The 26,380-nt window shown below is 40.1% G+C and overlaps 1 protein-coding gene across 5 annotated transcripts in view; it reads right to left on the bottom strand.

The window, feature by feature from the left end:
• Positions 1–5,739: 5,739 nt before the first annotated feature.
• EPHA5 (EPH receptor A5) overlaps positions 5,740–26,380 on the bottom strand; it is a 715,434-nt gene continuing 694,793 nt past the window's right edge. For 2 of the 5 annotated variants that reach the window (XM_069743125.1, XM_069743126.1), the window contains exons 15-17: positions 11,529–11,722; positions 8,848–9,003; positions 5,740–8,074 (exon numbers count right to left, since the gene is read on the bottom strand). In XM_069743125.1, the coding sequence (XP_069599226.1) occupies positions 7,678–8,074; positions 8,848–9,003; positions 11,529–11,722 (747 nt within the window). In that variant the 3' untranslated portion in view covers positions 5,740–7,677. The remainder of the gene's footprint in view (positions 8,075–8,847; positions 9,004–11,528; positions 11,723–26,380) is intronic. The other 3 variants (XM_069743127.1, XM_069743128.1, XM_069743129.1) reach the window with 3 other exon arrangements.

The raw sequence follows: 26,380 nt of genomic DNA, 5'->3' as shown, positions 1-26,380 counted from the left end.
TAGCAAAGTGGTCCCTTTTATACATTTACCATCATTGGGTCCACTGAGCTTAACCCCGTCCAACAAATTTCATTTTGCGTTTTCAGTTTTACTTCCCCTTTTTCCAAGAACCATAAATTTTTATTTTTGATCCACATAGCAATACGAGGGCTTTTTTCTTGATAAATGAGTTGCAGTTTTCAATAATTCCATTCATTTTACTTTATAATGTACTGGAAAACGTAAAATAAATTCCAAGTGCCGTGAAATTGTACAAAAAAGACGCATTTCTGACATTTTGGGGGGTTTTGTTTTTATGGAGTTCATTGTGTGGTAATAATGACTTGGCATCATGATTTTCCAGATTAGTAAAGTAAGGCCGGGATCAAACACAGCTAGATACGGCCGAGTCTCGCAGGTTAAAACCAAGCTCTGGCACCAGCACTCCGGAGTGGAGCGTGCGGCCGCATAGCAATACATGGAGCTGCACACTCCGCTCTGGTGTGCCAGAGCTTGGTTTTAACCTGCGAGACTCGGCCGTATCTCGCTGTAGTGTGACTCCGGCCTTATAGTGATACCAAACTAGTCCATTTTTTTTGTGACAAAATGAAATTGTGTAATTTGTAATAAAAAAAAAAAAATGTTTTTTGTTGTCATTTTCTGACACATAACTTTTTTTAATTTTTCCATCAATGTTTTTGTTTGTAGGATAAACAGATCTTTTTATTGATATCACTTTTGGTATTTGTGATTTCTAGATACATTTTATTGTATATTTGCAAAGAGATGCATTAAGCAAGAAAAAGGAAATATATATATATATATATATATATATATATATATATATATATATATATATATATATATACAGATCTTTATTTTTATTTCCTGGAAAAGTAGGCTGACTTGGATTTCTAGCTTATTTAAAACAAAAAAAATAATATTTAATAAAAATGTTGTTTTAGTTACCTTAGAGAACCTGAATTTGCATTACAGTATAAACAGAAAAACATGGTGTCCTATGAAGCCCAGCCACAGGCTAGTCTTCACAGGACCACCATCATGGTAGGCAGAGGGGCCTTCAGCTACCATCGCGAGTTCGCAACCCAATGGCATCCCGTGATCACATAATGGGAGGGACAATTGGAATGTGGACCAGTACACCTTCAGGTTTCAGATTGACAGTGTCATTTAAGGGGATAATAGGAGCAATTTGATCTCAGATACGATCACTTCTGTTACAGTCAGCAGCAGTTGTGTACGATGCAGGCTGTGCTCCTGATGCACTGTATAAGAATGGTAGGTGGCAAGTAGGTGTTGAAATTGATCAGTTAGCAGATTTCACAATACAAATTATTTCCATTATTAAAAACATTTTTTTCATCCATATGAGGCTGGTGTATAAATGTATAAATCTGATATTAAGGGTACTTACCCACGATCAGGAAGTGGCACATATTTTCACTGCGTCCAAAACGCTGCTTTCTAATTACATAGGTAAATCCGTATTTATTCACTGAACAATGTGGATTTACAATGACCAATACATTCTATTGTGGATATTGTGGAAATTTCTGTTGCGGAGACTAGCATCTCTGCAACAGAAATTGAGATGCTGCTGCTCATAAACCCGCACCATTGAAGAGTTTACACAGCGGTAAATAGAAGCACAGTGAGTATGGGATTTCTATGTGCTTCTAATGTAGATCACAGCATTTTGGATGCAGTGCAGGTGAGCTGTGTCAAAAACGCTGCTATTCCGGATCATGGGCATGTACCCTAAAATGATGAACACCTGATAGAGCTTATTTCAACCCTTTAAGGACAGATTCAATTTTTTTCTGCCTTTCCATTTATCCCTACCACCCCCAATATTTATTTTTCTATTTTTCCATCTACAGTACATAGCCATATCAGCGCTTTTTTTTTTGCAGAACAAGTTCATTATTTTTAACAAATAATGTACTAGAAAGCAGTAACTAATTCCAAATGGGTAAAAAATGCAGTTCATTTTTGCATTCATTCTATGTTAAAAATAACCTGAAAGTGTGATTCGCAGATCTGTATGATTACGGTGGTACCAAGCTTGCATAGTTGTTATTTTCACTTAAGTGGTGAAAAAAGTTCAGAAGTTTGTAAAAAAAAAAAAAAGATTACCCGTGACATTTTTATTTTTCGGCATTTGTTCTTTTGCATGACAAGCTGTTGGTTTTACTGATTACTGATTGATTTTCATAGTCTTTCATTTACTTTCATTTGCTATTTTTAGGCGGGGGTGGTGATCAAAAAAACAGTTTAGATCTTTTTCCTTGTCACAATTTTACAGAATGGCTTTGGTAATTTTACATCTTGAGAGACCAGACTTTTATGGACGCAACAATACAAAATATGTTTTTTTTTTCCGTTTTTAATTTTTTAATTTTTCACAGAAAAAAAGAGGAAGGAGGGTGATTCAATTTTTTTTAAATTTCCCTGTTTAATTATTTCTAATTTTTACTGCGTTGTATTATTATTGCAATACCAAATTATCGCAGTATACGGAGACAATTGAGATATCTTATTAACCTCAGCATGTGACTGAGATGGCATTGATGGGGCGTCTTTAGCAGGCCTTAATAACCCACGATTGCATTGTGAGATGGGCCGATGGTAGCTGGTGCATGCCATTTAAACTCCAGCGGCATTTAAATGATTGACTGCAGCAATTGGAACTCAATTTTGTAAGCTATTAGACAAAGTTGCCATCTACTGCACGTGGAGAGCCAAGTTTAGTGGTGGATTCACAATACTAGTCATATAATGAAAGAAATCTAGAATCAAACTCTACTTTCAAAGAGTAACCATCGTTTTACTTTTTATTTAATAAATCATTACGTTCACATGAAAACAAAAATTTTTGTAATATACCTTATCAGATTAATCTGCTTCTTTTTCCAGAACTGATGATTCATTCTCAAAAATCTCAATTCTAGGCATCATCCGTGTTCAGTGAAGACAGATTTTTTGCATTACTAAGATCAATGTACATGAGAGTGGATAGGAGTAGGGTGGAGCTCTACCCATACCTCCTCTTCTCTACATAGAATCTTATCAGTACCGACCTTCATCTCCTATGTCAGGAATGTAAAAATGCTAAATTTTGCAACTTTTCAAAAAAAAAATGTACACCACAATTCTTTTGTAAAATCTTTGATGAATCAGGCCTTGCCTACATGTCTACAGTCATGGAAGAGGCCACCTGTAAGTCCCTAAATGTCATTGTTCTGTAGCCCCTGAGTAGAAGGGTACCTACATCTGTATGAGGGTATTATACAATACCACAGTATTTATATGCAGAATCATTTTTATTCTCATAAGCAAACTCAGAAAAAGCCATCCCGATAGTGCCTTTGCCTTCAGCATTGTTAATAATTTTGCTTAAGCTGACCTAAACCCTGGAAGGCAGTCACTTTTTTTTTGGGCACCGCACTTCCTAGGACAGAAGTCCTCTGTTTCATTTGGGCCACTATACAAACACATATTTTATAGGTAAAACACATCAGATGAAAAATAGAATGTTGTACTTCTTTCATTCAAGTATTTATATTCTAACTTCTACTTAATGTTTATTATCTGTAGGACACAAACATGGAAGATAATATAATGTACATTCTCATTTGTGCTTTGCTATACCGGCATGATTAGATAAAGCAAAATCAATAAACTGCCAGTATCAGTCAATGTTTTTTTTTAAATCTATTATTGAGGAAGACTCTCAAAAAAATACATTGAGTATTTTTTTTTCAAAAAGTAATGTACGGAATATCAACTAGAAATTTCTGGCCAATGATCCAGAAAATGTGTGGTCATTATCAATTAAGTCTATTGAGGTTTTAGAAATAGTCAAGTCTATCAACATGACAATAACATTTTTTATATACTATAGTATAGCCATTAAGAGAAACTTGGGTGGGTGATGCAAAGAAAGTTGTTTCATTAAGGTTTTCCCAAAGCCAATCAAATTCCTGCTTTCTTTGTCAGGCCATGTAACCATTTATTGGTTGGCAAGGGACCACATGTCTTACTTTGTTCTAGTCACTATGCATGATATTTCTGAAGTTCATTGGTGAAAGTGCAAATTTACAATCAAAATCTCAGCAGAAATGAACAGAAGGAGCCTTTTCAATCGGTACGGTCACACATCACACAGCTGAATGAAGACTGACATCAAATCTGCAGAGATACTTCAAGTGAATGTATCATCAGAAAATGACCAATTGTTAAAAAATACATTTAAAGCAAAAATACTTGATTTAATAAGTATTTTGTAATATTTTTTTTCATATCACAATCTGTATTAAATAAAAAGAGAAATCTTGCAATTTTTACTCTATCCACTGGGTCTATTTTATACTATTATTTCCTGTTCTTTACGGATGACTTTTCAGAAGTCTCATCATCATCACCATAGGCAATTTGACAATAATAGGTAACACCTCTATGCACAGTCGAAAACACAGGATTCATCATTCTCAATCAGTGATGTTAAAGGGGTTGTCTGATCCAAACTGATAAGTCTGCAGTCACTTAGTCCATGTGCTGGGGGGGGAGGGTTGCCGGTTTCTGAGCTAGGACTGAAGGTTATGTGTGCATTTTGCATACTCCCTGCCAGTTGCCTTGGCTGTGCTCAATACACTTTCATAGTGACGTGGCCATCTAGTGAGCGTGGCCAACTAGAGGGCGCAGCCTTGCTCCATACAAGTGTATGGAGAGTGAGGCTGAGCCCACTGGCTGGGAGTATGCAGAATTCTCAGAAAAAGGCTAATCCCCTCAGCGCACAGTGCCTGGACTGGGGGAATTCATAAGTCTGCAGTCACACAAAGTGGACCAGACAACTCCTTTCAAACTCCTCCTGCTCCCCCTTCACAGTGACTTTTAGACTTGCTTTAATAGAATGATAAAAGGTTTGAGTCATTCTATTGTTGTTAATGTTCATATGGTTTTTGTGAAAGAACAGGAAGTATAAGTCTAGTATAGCCGCAGATAGCTGTGGATATGAATAAAAAATAAAAATAAATAAAGCATAACTTATGTAGCATAAAAATATGATTTAAGTATCAAGTCATAGACATTCTATTTAAGGGTCAGGCCAATTGCTCGTTAATAATCGAGTGACACGTGATGGCTATTGTTCTATCACCAACTACTACATGACGCATTACTTATTAATTAGACGTGTAATATATGCAATATAAGCAATAAGAATTAAATCCTTCAAAGCCTTGATTGGTTACATAATTGGCCTCACATATCAAAACTGGGGGGGGGGGGGGGGGAGGATATCCATGTTGCCGGTAACCAATCAGAGTTCCTCTTTTTTTCTGAAAAAAATCCAGAACTTTGATTGGTTGCTGGTTGTGGAAAACTTAATTTGCTTCAGACAGAGAAGACTTTGCAACATGACGTCTATCAATACAATAAGAAATGTTTTACTTTTAAAGATATTTTAAAAGAAAACCTCAAAATCAAGACTTGAGTGTTGTTTAATTTTTTCTTTATACAATTACCCTGTTGTTATCATAGTTTTTTTTTTATTTTTATACAGCACGACGGCCTTAGACATGACAGTATTTAGCTGATGTTTGCAGAGAAGATATTTTAATATCTTTTTAATCCATTTAGTTTAAAATTTTGAAACTCATCACGATCGTCATAGGAAAAAAGTACAACAACAAACAGACGTTAAGTGGCAGCACAATAAATGTACCTGGGAGTGTAGCAAACTGTACAATATATACATATTTATTTTCTAATGCATTAACCTTATCGGAGAGCAAACTAAAATTTAGAACACAAAAAAATAAATATATTGTATTTGCAGTTGATCAAGCAATTTGTTTGTTTGTACACACTCTTTCATACGTTAATGCTGTGTAACAGCATTTTTTTTCCAATTTACAAAAACAGAAGAAAAAAAAAGATAACTATCAAGAAAAATCTAGACATATTGCTCTTCAATACACCTTTGTAGACAATTGAGACTTAGTAAACATCAGTAAACTGCTTTTCTTTTCCTAGGCCATACAGGGCTACAAAAACGTTGTTTTAAATGATCCATTCAAGTAAGTTCTTAGAAGTAGTTCGCGTGCTGCTACAATAAAAGCACAATCAGGATGCTATATACAATTCCTGTACGAAGCATCATGGAAAGTCCTTTGTTACAAAAGCCAAAGAACAGGCTAACTTTACTTTACACCTCTACATCCAGCTTAAGGTCCCATGCACGTTGCAATTACTCATGACGGACGATGACACGAACAGAAAAAATAAATGGAAGTTTGAGTCAAATACTGTTGTATGTTCATTGCGTCGTTTTCAGTTGTCTATAGCAGTGTACTTCCCTTTTTATTTTTCATTTCAGGTTTCTCTGTGTCTATAAATCTCTGGGCAGGTTAAAAAGTGCAGACTTGCTTGGTTGTGGAGTGGCACAATTACAATGGCACCATTCCGTTCAATAACTGGGCTCTCATTTCTTGGATGCTATTCATTATCTTCTTCTGATGACCAGCCAAAGTCACTCCGAACCTTCTCAGATCTCTGGAGAGGAAAACATACAAAAGGGCATTTACTAACTAGAAAATTACTGATAATTCTTCACCAGGAATACAATATACACAAGTTGAAAGTGAAGATGTCCTCAGATGTGGTTGGTACACCAAAAAGCAGAGCAAGTCAACAAGTATAGCCTGAATACAGAGGTCATCTTCAAGTTGGCAAATGAGTCTACACACTGAATATTATAAGTATTTAGCAGTTATGCAGTTCAAAATTCATGTATTCAAAGTTCACATACAACTTAGCGCATTCACTTTGGTGCAGTTGTATCTGTTAGTGGATATGCAAGAGCAAGGTAGTCACAGCATCCTGCACCACCATGTTTATTTCCTTTTGTTAGGTGCTTGTCAGTTTTGCAGAAGAGAGTGTTCAAGTAAAGCTAGGCAATAATGTCTTGAATATTTCCTTTGATATATTTTAAATTGTCGATGTACTATAACTATATACAGTATATCTGCGTTGCATGGGGCAAAAATCCCTACATTTGCAGCCTAATTAGGTTTAAGCAAATATATAAAATTAATTTATTAATTAAAACAATAAATAAAGCAGTGATGTATAGTCTATGATGTGGTTTAGGAAAAAGTGATGGTCAAAATTTAAGGTGATGAAAAAAATTGATTTCACTATCTTATCAAATGAAATGTGTAAGGAACACTATCCATCTGTATTGAGATTATATTTGCTATGATTCATATTAACCAATCAGTGACTACCTTTCCCTGTTTAATGTCAAGTATTGAATACAATCAATAGCTTCTTTCTGTAGTTTGGTGAAAACATGATGCTAAAGGGTTTGTCCAAAAACAACATATATTAACTATACATAATACAGGTGATACATGAATGATCTCTTAGAATCCAACTACAGTACTAGGACCTCCACTGATCACAGGAATGGGAGTGTGTTATGTAGGCAATCCAATAACTCAGTGTGCAGCAATCAGAGCACATACAGTGATCTGACAATAACCCAAAAACAATAGAACGAGCTCTGAGACGTGGAATCTCTGTAAATACCTGAACCTATCCTAACACAACTAAAGGCAGCTGTGGATTGCGCCTGTCACTACCTATGCAACTCGGCACAGCCTGAGGAGCTGACTAGCCTGAAGATAGAAATACATGCCTGACTTGCCTCAGAGAAATACCCCAAAGGAAAAGGCAGCCCCCCCACATATAATGACTGTTAGCAAGATGAAAAGACAAAACGTAGGGATGAAATAGATTCAGCAAAGTGAGGCCCGATATTCTAGATAGAGCGAGGATAGCAAAGAGAACTATGCAGTCTACAAAAAACCCTAAAGCAAAAACCACGCAAAGGGGGCAAAAAGACCCACCGTGCCGAACTAACGGCACGGCGGTACACCCTTTGCGTCTCAGAGCTTCCAGCAAAAACGAATAGACAAGCTGGACAAAAAAAACAGCAACAAAAGCAAAGAAGCACTTATCTAAGCAGAGCAGCAGGCCACAGGAAAGATCCAGGAGCTCAGATCCAACACTGGAACATTGACAGGAAGCAAGGAAGACAGAATCAGGCGGAGTTAAATAACAAGGCAGCCAACGAGCTCACCAGAACACCTGAGGGAGGAAGCCCAGAGGCTGCAGTACCACTTGTGACCACAGGAGTGAATTCAGCCACAGAATTCACAACAGGAGTCCCGAAGCCCTCTGTATCAATGAAGCAGTAGTGAGCATGTGTAATCATTGCCATTCTATCTATAGTGATAGGCAAACATGCTCGCTCTAGCTCCATTCACACAAGGCACTTTGGGCTCCCCTGTTCTAAGGATTGATGGGGGTCTCAGCAATATTTTTATCACCTATGCTGAAATGTTTTTTTTTTATGGGACAACACGTTTAATATAGATATCATACTGCTGAAAAATATAAAAATTGACTTATGATCTTGTTATTTTACAAGTATGAGTCAGAATAAGAGTGTATTGTTTTCCAATAGTATAAAAATCCAAAGCATAAAAATCCATTTAGCAAAATTGGATCTGGTGACTCGCTGAGGTGCCAGGCTCTTAAGCACTACCCGATTGAACAAATTTTCAGTCAAGTTTTCTTTGGTGTAGAACTTCAAAAGTTTGGTCCCACAAATGAAAAATGGAATCAGGCTCAGGAACACAAGGCAAATCTCACTGCCCTTAGTAGTTCCTTGACTTTCATATTTAGAGGAAAAATATTCAGCATGAAGTTTTAAGTGGAATTCGGAACACTACAGCTAAGAATACATGTTTTTCCACATTTAGACACCTTGTTACTTACTCCAACGTCATTTGAGTTACTGCATCCATTGAAGTGTATCCATTGTCCACAAACGTATCAGCATACCTTCCCATCTTTATGGCCTCTAGCCACTCATTTACTGATCTGTATGTAGCACCTCCAACTGTATTTTGTTCAACCAGTAAATTTGATACCCTGCAATGCATATATATAATAAGTAGAAAAACATACAGTAAAACTAAACTAACCCTCTTTGAAACACCATATAGCTGAATAATTGTATGTATCCAAGCAAACTTCATGCTAAATGTCTTCCATAGGTCATCGTTTATAAGGCATGAGAAGATAGTGTAGGTTTGTATCACTTTTCTCACTATATTTTGCTTTTAAGCAGAGCAGCTTAAAATAACTATTTATTCTGTATAGCAAAAAGCTGCTCCTGTCATTTGCATGTAATAAATGAAGTTTCAGTCAGCAGATATTTGTGTCTCCCCGGTAATTTACAGGTAGCAGCACAATTTTTCCTAATTAATGTAATTCAATTTCTTGATGTGACCTTGAGTGTCAGCCAAAGCTATCATTATTATCTTATTACAGTTCCCTTCTCATCAAGTTTCCTAGTTATATTACTGAGCTATGAGTTATGTGTTTATTTATGGCTTATTTCCGAATGCCATCTTCTGGGTTATGCAGATGGGTCAAAATCTCTCCATGTTTTGTAATGAATGACCATATCTGGCCTACAGGCTGCTGTTCAGGAGGTAAAATTGTAATGCGATTATTATTATGTTGACTGTTTAACCACCACTTAAAGAGGATTCTTTACTGTTAGGGCAGTGAGAATCTGGAATTGCTTGCCTGAGGAGGTGGTGATGGCGAACTCAGTCGAGGGGTTCAAGAGAGGCCTGGATGTCTTCCTGGAGCAGAACAATATTGTATCATACAATTAGGTTCTGTAGAAGGACGTAGATCTGGGGATTTATTATGATGGAATATAGGCTGAACTGGATGGACAAATGTCTTTTTTCGGCCTTACTAACTATGTTACTATGTTACTATCTAATATTATTGTTATTATTATTATTATTTGAAAATTTGTATTTGTATGAGTACCTCATCTAACAAGACATTTTTCTGGTCATCAACATTCTCCTATAATCAAAAGAAATCTGGTGGCTTAAAGGGATTTTTTTTAACTACAGAGAATAGGATATGCCATAAATGTGTTATTGTTAGGGTCCACTATACAGGACAACCTACTATTTCTGAGAATACAGAGCCCATAATGTGTTATTATACATAGACCCTCGGTTATAGTTAAGGGTTACACATGAAAACACAGGTGGGGGTTCCAAAAGTTGGTCCCTTGTCAATCAGGTCTTTAAAGCATACGTGTGTAGTTAATACCTCGCAAATGTCAGCTGTCTCTGAACCACCTTAAAATGAGTTATCCAGGTATAGACAAACATGGCTGCTGCCTCCCAAAAACAGTGCCATCACTGTCTACAGGTTGTGTTTGGTATTGAAGCATAGATCATTCTAAGAAAAAAGGTCAGGGCTGCAATTCCACCAATTAGAAATAGGCAGATTTATTAAAGTAGAATTAAAATTGCCACAAATCTCACAAAAAAATTACATTGTAAATGGAATTTTAGTAATTCACTCACCACAAACTCAGCAAAATTGAGGCCATCTGCTGCCATAATTTTGCTGAACTGAGGAAGCCAGGTAAACTGCCAAATAAAAATACTTACATCACCTTTATACTGTCCCACCATCCCTATATTCTGACATCTGGCCCAAGCATCAATTTTTTCCCTTTCCCCATTGCATAGATTCAGCCTCTTCGCTCAAGGTCAGGACATCTGGCATGACTAGACGTGTGATGTCGCTGCGTAGTACACATTGTGACATAACGATTGTATGATGCAAGCTGCCCACATGACGGCATGCCGCGCAATGACGTCTGAGGCCTGGTTGTGCCAGAAGTCTTGACTTGAAGTAAAGAGGCCAAAAACAACTAATGGCAGAAAAGAAGAGATAGCGGTGGGCTGTACAGCAGGTCGCTGGGTCGCTGAGACAGATGAGAGGTGAGTGTTCATTTTTTTCATCCTATGTTTATATGCTCTGAGGTCTGGATAGGACCTAGAATAAAATGGTGAACATTTAATTTGCAAAGAATAACTTTGCTACAAATCAAATTTAACTGTAAAATCTATGTGATTTGCCAAATTCGAATTTCATGAGATTCTTTCTTCTCTACCCATAACCTGTAGTTGATAGTGCTGTTTTGGGATGAAATCACTTTTTTTTAAACCTGGGCAAACAGGTAGAAAAGTAGATAGAAATGAAATCATTGGAATTGTAGACTTCAATGTGACAGGAAGTGAAATGAAAAAAAAAAAGTTTTATGGTTGCATAGTGATGTAATAATCTTGTCTGCTACATAAGGCATTGAGTTCAGTACATTCCATTAAGCATAGTCTTTGTATCTTATAAGTCCTTTCACGGCCATGTTGTATACATGTAGTTTCTTGCTGCAAATTCTGCATTCAAATAGTGCATTTTAGTATTTTTCATATACCAGGAAACAGAAATAAAGAACAGTATTACTATATCTATTGATTATCCCTTTAATGTTTTTAGTCATTATTATTACAACCCTTGAATACATATTGTCAATGTTGTCCACTGAGCTTATTCTCAAAATATATGTTTACCTGTTAGATGAATTAACAAGTGTCTTCAAGCTGCTTGGGTTACGGATCAACTTGTCCAACATACTGACAATCTCTTCAAACTTGGGCCTGCTGTTGCGATCTTTCTGCCAGCAATCCAGCATGAGCTGATAAAGAGCAGCCGGGCAATCCATGGGACTTGGCAACCGGTAACCTTCCTCCACAGCTTTAATTACCTAACAAAGACAAATTGATTTGTTGTAGTTGTTCACATTTCAAATAACATATGAACGGTTTCAGCCAAGTTTGGGATTACTATTGTTTATTTATAGCTACTATTATGGTGTAAAAACGCATTGGTAAAATATTTGCATGTTTATTTGACAGTGTTTTTTTAAGAGGAAGCTCATGTTTGGAGCCTCTTTAGTCATTAAATGAGGCGGCCATATAATCAGCAACTCTCAAATACTTTATTAAAATAAATATACTCTAGGAAGTAGGAACAATTTGGACAATAGTTCATTGCAACATTAAGGATTATAAATTCCTCTGATATAGCATTTAGCAGAATATATTTGCTACTGTGAAAGGTGAGAACTTAGATAAGCTGCTACATTGGTCATCTGCAAAGCTCCTGAGAGAAGGAGAGCATTGTCAAATAAGGTGAAGATAAAACATCCTCTAATTCCCAATTCAGAGCAGAAGACACATAAAGCTACAAGAAAATGGTGATGATTTACTCTCAAATTGCTATGCAACACCTTCAAAACTCTTGTACACCAATACATTATGCCCTACAGTAATAAATGGTAGAATTAGGCACTAAAGTAAATACATATTTTCATATGTGTAGGGAGTACCCCCTGTTAAAACTCTACTGGCATTCGGTAGACAAACAAATTTAAAAAATCTTCAAAATTAAATTCTCAGTAATATATAAACTGTTCCTTCTACATCTACTCCCCCGTCATGAACCTCTTTTTTTCTTAGTTCTTCGTGCTCTATCAATTTATTCAGCAGAATTGATATTAACGGCTGACACATGACAACTTTATGAACCCTGTAATCAAAAGCAGTGTCAAAATAACCCAATGATTTCTCCCTCTTCAGAAATGATAAACCATTGTTCTGTCAGAATCTTCAATCAGTAACAAAGTGATAGTTTTACCAACAGTTGCTGAGAAGTTAAAGAAGCTGTCTATTACCCTGACTCAGTTAATGATTTTGCTAAGAATGCTTAAAGAGGTTGTCCAGTCCAAATTAATTAGTCTGCAGTCACTCTATGTAACTGCAGACTTATGAATGCCTCCAGCGCATGCACTGCACGCTAAAGGGATTCACAAGTTTCTGATCCAGGACCGAAGGGTATGTGTTGTGAAAGGTAATTCAGTACCACAATGGACATAGAGGTCAGCGCACATACAGTGACCTGGCAATAATCCAAAAAACAAGAACGAGCTCTGAGACGTGGGAACTCTGTTGACCGCAATCCCTAATCCTCTCCAACACACTAAAGGCAGCTGTGGATTGCGCCTAACGCTCCCTATGCAACTCGGCACGGCCTGAGAAACTAGCTAGCCTGAAGATAGAAAATAAGCCTACCTTGCCTCAGAGAAATACCCCAAAGGAAAAGGCAGCCCCCACATATAATGACTGTGAGTTAAGATGAAAAGACAAACGTAGAGATGAAATAGATTTAGCAAAGTGAGGCCCAACTTTCTGAACAGAGCGAGGATAGGAAAGGTAACTTTGCGGTCAACACAAAACCCTACAAATACCACGCAAAGGGGGCAAAAAGACCCTCTGTACCGAACTAACGGCACAGAGGTACACCCTCTGCGTCCCATAGCTTCCAGCAAGCAGAAAAAAACAAATTGACAAGCTGGACAGAAAAAAACAGCTAACAAATAGCAAAGAGGAACTTAGCTATGCAGAGCAGCAGGCCACAAGAACGATCCAGGAGGAAACAGGTCCAATACTAGAACATTGACTGGAGGCCAGGATCAAAGCACTAGGTGGAGTTAAATAGAGCAGCACCTAACGACTTCACCACATCACCTGAGGAAGGAAACTCAGAAGCCGCAGTACCACTTTCCTCCACTAACGGAAGCTCACAGAGAGAACCAGCCGAAGTACCACTTGTGACCACAGGAGGGAGCTCTGCCACAGAATTCACAACAGTACCCCCCCCAGGACGACCAGGATGAGCCATATGAAAGGCAAGAACAAGATCGGGAGCATGTACATCAGAGGCAAAGACCCAGGAATTATCTTCCTGAGCATAACCCTTCCACTTAACCAGATACTGGAGTTTCCGCCTTGAAACACGAGAATCCAAAATCTTCTCCACAATATACTCCAACTCCCCCTCCACCAAAACCGGGGCAGGAGGATCAAGAGATGGAACCATAGGTGCCACGTATCTCCGCAACAATGACCTATGGAATACGTTATGTATGGAAAAAGAATCTGGAAGGGTCAGACGAAAAGACACAGGATTAAGAACCTCAGAAATCCTATATGGACCAATAAAATGAGGTTTAAACTTAGGAGAGGAAACCTTCATAGGAATATGACGAGAAGATAACCAAACCAAGTTCCCAACCCGAAGTCGGGGACCCACACAGCGTCTGCGATTAGCGAAACGTTGAGCCTTCTCCTGGGACAAAGTCAAATTGTCCACTACATGAGTCCAAATCTGCTGCAACCTGTCCACCACAGTATCCACACCAGGACAGTCCGAAGACTCAACCTGCCCTGAAGAGAAACGAGGATGGAACCCAGAGTTGCAGAAAAACGGTGAAACCAAGGTAGCCGAGCTGGCCCGATTATTAAGGGCGAACTCAGCCAAAGGCAAAAAGGACACCCAGTCATCCTGATCAGCAGAAACAAAGCATCTCAGATATGTTTCCAAGGTCTGATTGGTTCGTTCGGTCTGACCATTAGTCTGAGGATGGAAAGCCGAGGAAAAAGACAAGTCAATGCCCATCCTACCACAAAAGGCTCGCCAAAACCTCGAAACAAACTGGGAACCTCTGTCAGAAACGATATTCTCTGGAATGCCATGTAAACGAACCACATGCTGGAAAAACAATGGCACCAAATCAGAGGAGGAAGGCAATTTAGACAATGGTACCAAATGGACCATCTTAGAGAAGCGATCACAGACCACCCAAATGACTGACATTTTTTTTTTCCAAGGCCTCTTCGGGACCGGCAAGAGCAAAAGCAACCCACCGGCACGAGAACAGCAGGGCTTAGCCCGAGCACAAATCCCACAGGACTGCACAAAAGTACGCACATCCCGCGACAGAGATGGCCACCAAAAGGATCTAGCCACTAACTCTCTGGTACCAAAGATTCCAGGATGACCAGCCAACACCGAACAATGAACCTCAGAGATAACTTTATTCGTCCACCTATCAGGGACAAACAGTTTCTCCGCTGGGCAACGATCAGGTTTATTAGCCTGAAATTTTTGCAGCACCCGCCGCAAATCAGGGGAGATGGCAGACACAATTACTCCCTCTTTGAGGATACCCACCGGCTCAGATACACCCGGAGAGTCGGGCACAAAACTCCTAGACAGAGCATCCGCCTTCACATTTTTAGAGCCCGGAAGGTATGAAATCACAAAGTCAAAACGGGCAAAAAACAACAAACAACGAGCTTGTCTAGGATTCAACCGCTTGGCGGACTCGAGATAAGTCACGTTCTTATGATCCGTCAAGACCACCACGCGATGCTTAGCTCCTTCAAGCCAATGACGCCACTCCTCGAATGCCCACTTCATGGCCAGCAACTCTCGATTGCCCACATCATAATTTCACTCAGCAGGCGAAAACTTCCTGGAAAAGAAGGCACATGGTTTCATCACCGAGTAATCAGAACTTCTCTGCGACAAAACAGCCCCTGCTCCAATCTCAGAAGCATCAACCTCGACCTGGAACGGAAGCGAAACATCTGGTTGACACAACACAGGGGCAGAAGAAAAACGACGCTTCAACTCTTGAAAAGCTTCCACCGCAGCAGAAGACCAATTGACCAAATCAGCACCTTTCTTGGTCAAATCGGTCAATGGTTTAGCAATACTAGAAAAATTGCAGATGAAGCGACGATAAAAATTAGCAAAGCCCAGGAACTTTTGCAGACTTTTCAGAGATGTCGGCTGAGTCCAATTATGGATGGCTTGGACCTTAACAGGGTCCATCTCGTTAGTAGAAGGGGAAAAGATGAACCCCAAAAATGAAACCTTCTGAACACCAAAGAGACACTTTGATCCCTTCACAAACAAAGAATTAGCACGCAGGACCTGAAACACCGTTCTGACCTGCTTCACATGAGACTCCCAATCATCCGAGAAGATAAAAATGTCATCTAAGTACACAATCAGGAATTTATCCAGGTACTCTCGGAAGATGTCATGCATAAAGGACTGAAACACTGATGGAGCATTGGCAAGTCCGAATGGCATTACTAGATACTCAAAATGGCCCTCGGGCGTATTAAATGCAGTTTTCCACTCATCGCCTCGCTTAATACGCACAAGATTATACGCACCACGAAGATCTATCTTGGTGAACCAACTAGCCCCCTTAATCCGAGCAAATAAATCAGATAACAATGGCAAGGGGTACTGAAATTTAACCGTGATCTTATTTAGAAGGCGGTAATCTATACAAGGTCTCAGTGAACCATCCTTCTTGGCTACAAAAAAGAACCCTGCTCCTAATGGCGACGATGACGGGCGAATATGCCCCTTCTCCAAAGACTCCTTCACATAACTCCGCATAGTGGCGTGCTCAGGCACAGATATATTAAACAGTCGACCTTTTGGGAATTTACTACCAGGAATCAAATCGATAGCACAATCACAATCCCTATGCGGAGGTAGGGTATCGGACTTAGGCTCATCAAATAAATCCCGGTAATCAGACAAGAACTCAGGAACCTCAGAAGAGGTGGATGACGAAATAGTCAGAAATGGGACATCACCATGTACCCCCTGACAACCCCAGCTGGACACAGACATGGATTTCCAATCTAATACTGGATTATGGACTTGTAGCCATGGCAACCCCAACACGACCACATCATGCAGATTATGCAACACCAGAAAGCGAATAACCTCCTGATGTGCAGGAGCCATGCACATGGTCAGCTGGGTCCAGTACTGAGGCTTATTCTTGGCCAAAGGCGTAGCATCAATTCCTCTCAATGGAATAGGACACTGCAAGGGCTCCAAGAAAAACCCACAACGCCTAGCATACTCCAAGTCCATCAAATTCAGAGCAGCGCCTGAGTCCACAAATGCCATGACAGAATACGATGATAAAGAGCAGATCAAGGTAACAGACAGAAGAAATTTGACTGTACCGTACCAATGGTGGCAGACCTAGCGAACCGCTTAGTGCGCTTAGGACAATCAGAGATAGCATGAGTGGAATCACCACAGTAGAAACACAGCCCATTCAGACGTCTGTGTTCTTGCCGTTCAACTCTGGTCAAAGTCCTATCGCACTGCATAGGCTCAGGTTTAAGCTCAGGTAATACCGCCAAATGGTGCACAGATTTACGCTCACGCAAGCGTCGACCGATCTGAATGGCCAAAGACATAGACTCATTCAGACCAGCAGGCATAGGAAATCCCACCATGACATCCTTAAGGGCTTCAGAGAGACCTTTTCTGAAAATAGCTGCGAGCGCACCTTCATTCCACTGAGTGAGTACGGACCACTTTCTAAATTTCTGACAATATACCTCTATTTCATCCTGACCCTGACACAGAGCCAGCAAATTCTTCTCTGCCTGATCCACAGAATTAGGCTCATCGTACAGCAATCCGAGCGCCAGGAAAAATGCATCGATATTACTTAATGCAGGATCTCCTGACGCAAGAGAAAATGCCCAGTCCTGAGGGTCGCCACGCAAAAAAGAAATAACGATTCTAACTTGTTGAACTGGGTCACCAGAGGAGCGAGGTTTCAAAGCCAGAAATAGTTTACAATTATTTTTGAAACTCAGAAATTTAGTTCTATCTCCAAAAAACAAATCAGGAATAGGAATTCTCGGTTCTAACATAGAATTCTGAACCACAAAGTCTTGAATACTTTGTACTCTTGCCGTGAGCTGATCCACACATGAAGACAGACCTTTAATGTCCATTGCTACACCTGTGTCCTGAACCACCCAAATGTCTAGGGAAAAAAAAAGGCAAAACACAGTGCAAAGAAAAAAAAATGGTCTCAGAACTTCTTTTTTCCCTTTATTTGGAATCATTAGTACTTTCGGCCTCCAGTACTGTTGTGAAAGGTAATTCAGTACCACAATGGACATAGAGGTCAGCGCACATACAGTGACCTGGCAATAATCCAAAAAACAAGAACGAGCTCTGAGACGTGGGAACTCTGTTGACCGCAATCCCTAATCCTCTCCAACACACTAAAGGCAGCCGTGGATTGCGCCTAACGCTCCCTATGCAACTCGGCACGGCCTGAGAAACTAGCTGGCCTGAGAAACTAGCTAGCCTGAAGATAGAAAATAAGCCTACCTTGCCTCAGAGAAATACCCCAAAGGAAAAGGCAGCCCCCACATATAATGACTGTGAGTTAAGATGAAAAGACAAACGTAGAGATGAAATAGATTTAGCAAAGTGAGGCCCAACTTTCTGAACAGAGCGAGGATAGGAAAGGTAACTTTGCGGTCAACACAAAACCCTACAAATACCACGCAAAGGGGGCAAAAAGACCCTCTGTACCGAACTAACGGCACGGAGGTACACCCTCTGCGTCCCAGAGCTTCCAGCAAGCAGAAAAAAACAAATTGACAAGCTGGACAGAAAAAAACAGCAAACAAATAGCAAAGAGGAACTTAGCTATGCAGACCAGCAGGCCACAGGAACGATCCAGGAGGAAACAGGTCCAATACTAGAACATTGACTGGAGGCCAGGATCAAAGCACTAGGTGGAGTTAAATAGAGCAGCACCTAACGACTTCACCACATCACCTGAGGAAGGAATCTCAGAAGCCGCAGTACCACTTTCCTCCACCAACGGAAGCTCACAGAGAGAACCAGCCGAAGTACCACTTGTGACCACAGGAGGGAGCTCTGCCACAGAATTCACAACAGGTATGTAAGCATTATACTGTACATACTTCTCTCCAAGGCCTGTCTAGAGGGGGTGGCCTCACACAGTGTGTGCGCTGGAGGGATTCATAAGTCTGCAGTCACAGAGTGACTGTAGACTTATCAATTTGGACCAGACAACCCCTTTACGGATAATGCCCCTAAAGATCACCATATACCTTTCATGCCAAGTTTCATGTTGTTTTCTGCTTTTCTTTGTTGATTTCTGTGCCCTATCAGCTCTGCTGTCTTAGTCATAATCTCATCTACAGAATCCTCTGCTCTCTTCTTACTATACGTTCCATCATTCATTGTATTGGGCTGCAAGCCAGCAGTGAGCACACTGTTAGGGTTGGTGGATTGCACTGAATAAAAATAAATAGAAAAGTGCAATCGCAACCCGGGGTCCTCCATGCAGAGATGTATAACTGCTGCTAGAGAACAATGGCAGAACTAAACTGAACAATAGCCAAAAACGCACTGTGTTAAATGCCACACAGTGTGAGCAGGACTCAGAGTACCCAGCTCAGTTACTGCACGGAGTGGAACTGCAAGAAGTAATTAGCGTACTAAACCCTGTTAAATGTCACAGGGGAAGTAACACAGAGGTAGAAGCCGCTGTGCAAATAAATTGTGCTAACCATGCATGGGAAGCAGAAGCTGTGTAAAGGAAATGAACTCAAGTGGCACTAGGTGCAAGATTTTGTTGGTTTCTCAGAGGAGTCTAGCCTGAGGGTTGGACTTGCTCTGTAACTCAACTGTGCTAACTGCACACATGTAGGAAACAGATGCTAAGCCAAGGAGTAATTACCCAGTCCTAACCCTACCTGCCCACATAGTACTCTCTGCATATAGAGTGATACACTCTAACATGCAACCAAAGTGGTGGAGTATCTACTCACATACACCACACATTAGTGATACTAGCGTGCCCATGTGCGCCACCGGGGGTCTTTTATACCCAAGATTCCACCCCAAACACTCATGCCCAGTCGGCCGAGATGTCGCCTGTGGGCCAATCCAGAGCTGTCACCTCACCGGTGCAACAACCCTCTGACCACCAATGAGCAGAAGCCACATCACATACATTCTCAGTAGGCAGATCTCAGGACTTAGACTCTGAAGCATCAGACATATCACTGGTTACTATAGGATTGACTGGAAAGCCAGCAGTAAGCAAACGAATGTCATGAGCATGAGCAAGACGCTAAGACTGACTTGCAGTGGCCGAGATAGAATGCGACACCGCAGCACCAGGCAATGCTTGGGCTCTGTCCTGTGCAGATTGAGAATCCTGACGCCTAACACACACACTCCCTGTAATGCCTCCTAAACTCCTCCCTCCTAATGCTCCACCAACATCCCACTCAGCATGACCTGTACTACTGGACAATGTTACAAAGAACAGAAGTAATGCACAAAGCATCAGAGCAGCAGCTCTACCAATAAAGTTTTCCCCTACTCCCATGGATGGAAGTATGGATGAAATGCATATAAATATGATATATGGAGATACACGCAGTAAACATGCAGTTTCAAGATGGAGCCATGAAGGTCTCCAGCAGCAGCATACAATGGAACAGCATGAACTCTCCTGAATGAAGCCACACCCACCCACAAAGTAAGCCCCAGCCACACGGCAAGTCATAGCCACCCATTCGCTTCTATAGCCCTGAACTGAGGGAGATATTAATGTGACATCACAGGACAATGTTCATCAGTCCCCTGTTGCTTCCTTCCCACCTATTCTCTTTGAGTGACAGGTCTCACACTACATGTGTTCATAAAGAGAAATCTGTTACACAAGTTGAGCAGGGTGGCACCACCTGGGAACGGGCTCAAGGTCTTATCACCTGATCCGCATTGTCCTTGGACAGCTTTTAAGAATAAAACATACCTGGATAAAATAACAGAGATAGACACTGAATCAGTTGTCAGGTTCCTTTTCAATGGAATATTAGTGAATATGTTTTAGGAGAAAGCTATGGGGCTTACTGAGCTGGCAAATGCCCATGTTTGGAGCCAGCATTCTTCTGCTGTGTGGCATGAATCCTAAGCATTATCTGCCTCTGCGGTCTCCCATTCAGGCCCAGCTGCTGGGATTGTTGCTTAGCACAGACTTTGGTCACAGCTTCTTGCACTGCTTTGCAGTGTCCATGTGGTTACTGCTGTCTCTCCAGTTAAACTCTATCGTATGCCATGGTATAAAGAGGCAGCCCTACCCTCTGGAGACTAAGTCCAGAAACCATCTTACTGAGCATGTCCATGTGGCACCTTTTCTTTTGTGCTTGGACGCTGACTGCTCTGGTGATGTGGAAGCTCTAGATTGGCCCACAGGCGTGAGTGCTTGAGGTGGAGCCTAGCGCATAAAGGGCTTCCAGCACCGCACATGGGCATGCTAGCATTATTGGCAATTGTGTGTGGATACGCTACAACTCTGTTTGTATGTGTTTGTGCCTTTCTTTACCAGTGACTGTGTGTCTAGACAGGCAGTGTAGGGTACCCGCTTGGATTCCCGCTTGGCTTAGCATCTGTCTCCAGTCATGTGTGCGGTTAGCACAGCTGAGTTACAGAGCAAGCCCAACCACTAGCCTAGACTTTCCTGAAAGAGCGATAGAGTTCCAAACCTAGTTCGCCATTTGCTTCTACCTCTGCGGGTTTAACAGGGTATTGCACTCTTCTTATATTTTCTGTGCCACTCGGTGGTTAGCTAAGTTTGGCACTAATATTGTCTGTGCCATTCGGTGGTTAGCTGAGTTTAGTACTTTTATTTTCTCTGCCACTCGGTGGTTAGCTGAGTTTGGTACTCTACATTCCGTCTCTTCTCTCAACTTGCTCTAGTTTTTCGAAAAATGTGGTGCCCAGACCTGGACATAGTATTCCAGATTAGGTCTGACCAAGGAGGAATATAGGGGGATATATAATTCACATAATGAAGACTTTATGCTTTTCTTAATAGTTCCCAGAACTGTGCTTGCCTTTTTTTGCTGCTGCAACACACTATTGACTAATTGAAGTATGTGATCTATTAGTATGCCCAAATCTTTTTCACACGTGCTGTTGCTTAGTTCTATTCCTACCATTCTGTAGATACAATTTTCATTTTTTTTGCCCAGATGTAGAACCTTGTATTTCTCCCTGTTAAATACCATTCTATTAGTTGCTGCCCATTGTTCAAGCTTATCTAGATCCTTCTGAATCCTTTCTCTGTCTTCTCTAATGTTAGGTATCCCTCCTATCTTGCATCATATGCAAATTTGATAAGTTTACCTTCAGTTCCCTTATCAAGATGATTTACAAAAATATTGAACAATACTGGGGCCAGGACAGAGCCTTGTGGTACCCCACTTGAAACACTCTTCCAATTGGATGTGCAACCATTTATTGCCACTCTATCAGTATGATCACATTGACTCTTTTTTCTAATCCCTTTAATATTCCTAAATGTAATATGATCTCATGATGATACATAATATATAAAGGAAATAACAGCAACAAGATTCTGTCGTGATGTATGATGCAAAAGTAGATGTATACTATATAAATGCAGATCAAGGTCATGTATTAACTAGAGTGCCGCTATTTTGACATGTATAGCTTGCATAGAGGAATTAACTTGTGTAACAACCAGAAAGCCCAGGTGATCATTGAGAAATGAGCATGAATAATCCTATTGCTACAGGCTATTGAATGTAGCAATACTTTTAGCAATCAATACATCTGCTAAATCTAATACTGCAGAGTTGCCAAACATCATGAATAGCTATTTTATTCCATTCCATAGAGAATGAGGAAAATACAATGCATTATCACTGCAGTTTCTGGGATTTCTGCTTTGCGTAAACAGTTTTCTCAATTGATTCCAACATGCACTTGCAATCAGATTTAGCATCTGATTAGGTGATCAATTTGACTATCATTGAGCCATAAAGGTATGTTCTTTTCCAGATAAGCTAATTATAGTTAGGAACACATTTCGGCATTTTTAATTGCAGTTTGATTTTTCATTCTGAGATCACACAGCATGTAATAAAGTGTTGTCCTGATTGATGTGCCATGTTATAGCCTGCAATAAAATATGATTATGAGATGTTCTGCACCAGCTGTTAACCTAGCTATTGTCCGTAATCCTATGTTTAATACAGTATGTAGTCATTATGAGAAATTTGGGGAATTGAGGCTATACTGTATGTGTGTTACATAAGATATAGAGGGTCTAACCTTTGTTTTATAGTCGAGGAATGTGTTTGTTATTGTTGAACACCATTGATATAATTTTGACTTATAGAACTCTAGGCTCAGTTCATATTTGTTAGGGCCTATGACTTTGTTTTTAACAGAAGAATAGAACAATCTTAAAAATCAAATATAATAAACTCTAAAAGTAACTGGACGCCACTATACACACATCGTCAAAATTGTTGTTACCCCTCGTTTTATGACAGAAAAACCCACAATGGTCACAGAAATAACTTGAATCAGACAAAAGTAATACATAGTAACATAGTTATTAAGGTTGAAGGAAGACTTTAAGTCCATCTAGTTCAACCCATAGCCTAACCTAACTTGCCCTAACATGATGATCCAGAGGAAGGCAAAAAAAACCATGTGGCAAAGAGTAAGCTCCACATTGGGGAAAAAAATTCCTTCCCGACTCCATATACGGCAATCAGACTAGTTCCCTGGATCAACGCCCTATCAAGGAATCTAGTATATATACCCTGTAACATTATACTTTTCCAGAAAGGTATCCAGTCCCCTCTTAAATTTAAGTAATGAATTACTCACTACAACATCATACGGCAGAGAGTTCCATAGTCTCACTGCTCTTACAGTAAAGGACCCGCGTCTGTTATTATGCTTAAACCTTCTTTCCTCCAGACGTAGAGGATGCCCCCTTGTCCCTGTCTCAGGTCTATGATTAAAAAGATCATCAGAAAGGTCTTTGTACTGTCCCCTCATATATTTATACATTAAAATAAGATCACCCCTTAGTCTTCGTTTTTCCAAACTAAATAGCCCCAAGTGTAATAACCTATCTTGGTATTGCCGACCCCCAAGTCCTCAAATAACCTTGGTCGCTCTTCTCTGCACCCGCTCTAGTTCAGCTATGTCTTTCTTATACACTGGAGACCAGAACTGTGCACAGTATTCTAAGTGTGGTCGCACTAGTGACTTGTATAGAGGTAAAATTATGTTCTCGTCATGTGCATCTATGCCTCTTTTAATGCATCCCATTATTTTATTTGCCTTTGTAGCAGCTGCCTGATACTGGCCACTGAATATGGGTTTGTCATCCACCCATACACCCAGGTCTTTTTCATTGACGGTTTTGCCCAGAGTTTTGGAATTAAGCACATAGCTATTCATCTTATTACTTCTACCCAAGTGCATGACATTACATTTATCCCCATTAAAGCTCATTTGCCATTTATCAGCCCAAGCTTCTAGTTTACATAAATCATCCTGTAATATAAAATTGTCCTCCTCTGTATTGATTACCCTGCAGAGTTTAGTGTCATCTGCAAATATTGGGGTCTAAGGGGTATCGTTTCTCCTTATGGAGAGTGACATACCATCTCTGGCTTGTCAAGGTAAGGAGGCTTATGCAATGCTTCTCTGGGAAATATAATATGCAAATTGCCTCTTCTGAGAAAAAAAGAACTTAAACTCTATAGTGCCACCTGTTGGAAGTAGCTATCCTACAAGTCACAATCAACCCTTTAACGAGTCGTGAAATATGACTTAGGATAAAAGCCAAATGAATATCTCAATTCGCAGACACTGTGTTTTGGGCTGTTGGCCCTCGTCAGTGCGAAGCATGAGAACTGATTTGGCTAGGTGAGAGGCTCTGGACTGGGGTCTAAGGGGTATCGTTTCTCCTTATGGAGAGTGACATACCATCTCTGGCTTGTCAAGTTAAGGAGGCTAATTCACCATGCAATGCTCCTCTGGGAAATATAATATGCAAATTGCTCTACCGTGTCTGCGATTTGAGATATTGATTTGGCTTTTATCCTAAGTCATATTACACGACTCGTTAAAGGGTTGATTGTGACTTGTAGGATCGCTACTTCCAACAGATGGCGCTATAGAGTTTAAGTCCTCTTTTTCTCAGAAGAGACAATTTGCATATTATATTTCCCAGAGAAGCATTGCATGGCGAATAAGCCTCCTTACCTTAAAGTTATATTGCACGACTCGTTAAAGGGTTGATTGTGACTTGTAGGATTGCTAATTCCAACAGGTGGCGCTATAGAGTTTTCTTTTTCTCAGAAGAGGCAATTTGCATATCTGCAAATATTGAAATTCTGCTCTGAATGCTCCTTACAAGGTGATTAATAAATATGTTAAAAAGAAGAGGGCCCAATACTGACCCCTGTGGTACCCCACTGCTAACCGCGACCCAGTCCGAGTCTGCTCCATTAATAACCACCCTTTGCTTCCTATCCCTGAGCCAGATCTTAACCCACTTACATAAAATGAGAATAATGGGAATAGGGAAAATATGTGTATCAACCTTTTGTGTGGCACCGTATCAAAAACTTTTGAAAAATCCATATACACTATGTCCACTGGGTTCCCTTGGTCCAGTCCGAAACTTACCTCTTCATAGAAGCTGATCAGATTAGTCTGACATGAACGGTCCCTAGGAAACCCGTGCTGATACTGGGTCCTGAGGTTATTCCTCTTCACATACTCCAGTATAGCATCCCTTAGAATACCCTCCAGGATTTTACCCACAGTAGAGGTAAAGCTTACTGGCCTATAATTACCGAGTTCAGTTTTTGTCCCCTTTTTGAATATTGGCACCACATTTGCTATACGCCAGTCCTGTGGTACAGACCCTGTTATTATGGAGTCTTTAAAGATTAAAAATAATGGTCTATCAATGACTGTACTTAATTCCTGCAGTACTCGGGGGTGTATCCCATCCAGGCACGGAGATTTGTCAATTTTAGTGATTTTTAGACACCGACGTACTTCCTGCTGGGTTAAGCAGGTGACATTTAATGGGGAATTTTTATCACTAGTCATTTTGTCTGCCATGGGATTTTCTTGTGTAAAAACTGATGAAAAAAATTCATTTAGCATATTGGCTTTTTCCTCATCCTCATCCACCATTTCACCCAGACTATTTTTAAGGGAGCCAACACTATCATTTTTTAGTTTCTTACTATTTATGTAGTTAAAGAATATTTTGGGATTATTTTTACTCTCTCTGGCAATGAGTCTCTCTGTCTCAATCTTTGCTGCCTTGATTTGCTTTTTACAGTCTTTATTTAATTTTCTGTATGAATTTAATGCCTCATCACTACCTACTACCTTTAATTCTCTAAATGCTTTCTTTTTGTCACTTATTGCGCCCCTTACAGCTCTATTTAGCCATATTGGTTTCCTCCTATTTCTAGTATGTTTATTCCCATACGGTATATACTGTGCACAGGTCCTATCCAGGATGCTAATAAACGTCTCCCATTTTCTTTGTGTATTTTTATGTCTCAGGATATTGTCCCAGTTAATTGCACCAAGATCCTCTCTCATGCGTTGGAAATTTGCCCTCCTGAAGTTTAGTGCCCTTGTAACTCCTCTACTACACATCTTATTGAAGGATACATGAAAACTTATTATTTTGTGATCGCTATTTCCCAAGTGACCCCCAACCCTTATATTTGATATGCGGTCTGGCCTGTTGGTTAATATTAAGTCTAGCAGTGCCCCCCTTCTTGTTGGGTACTGAACCAGTTGTGAAAGGTAATTGTCTCTC

The sequence above is a fragment of the Ranitomeya imitator genome, chromosome 1 (genome assembly GCF_032444005.1).
Source record: "Ranitomeya imitator isolate aRanImi1 chromosome 1, aRanImi1.pri, whole genome shotgun sequence".
NCBI classification, from domain to species: domain Eukaryota; kingdom Metazoa; phylum Chordata; class Amphibia; order Anura; family Dendrobatidae; genus Ranitomeya; species Ranitomeya imitator.
Note: the sequence above shows the minus strand (reverse complement) of the source record. Positions and strands in the feature narration are given on the sequence as shown.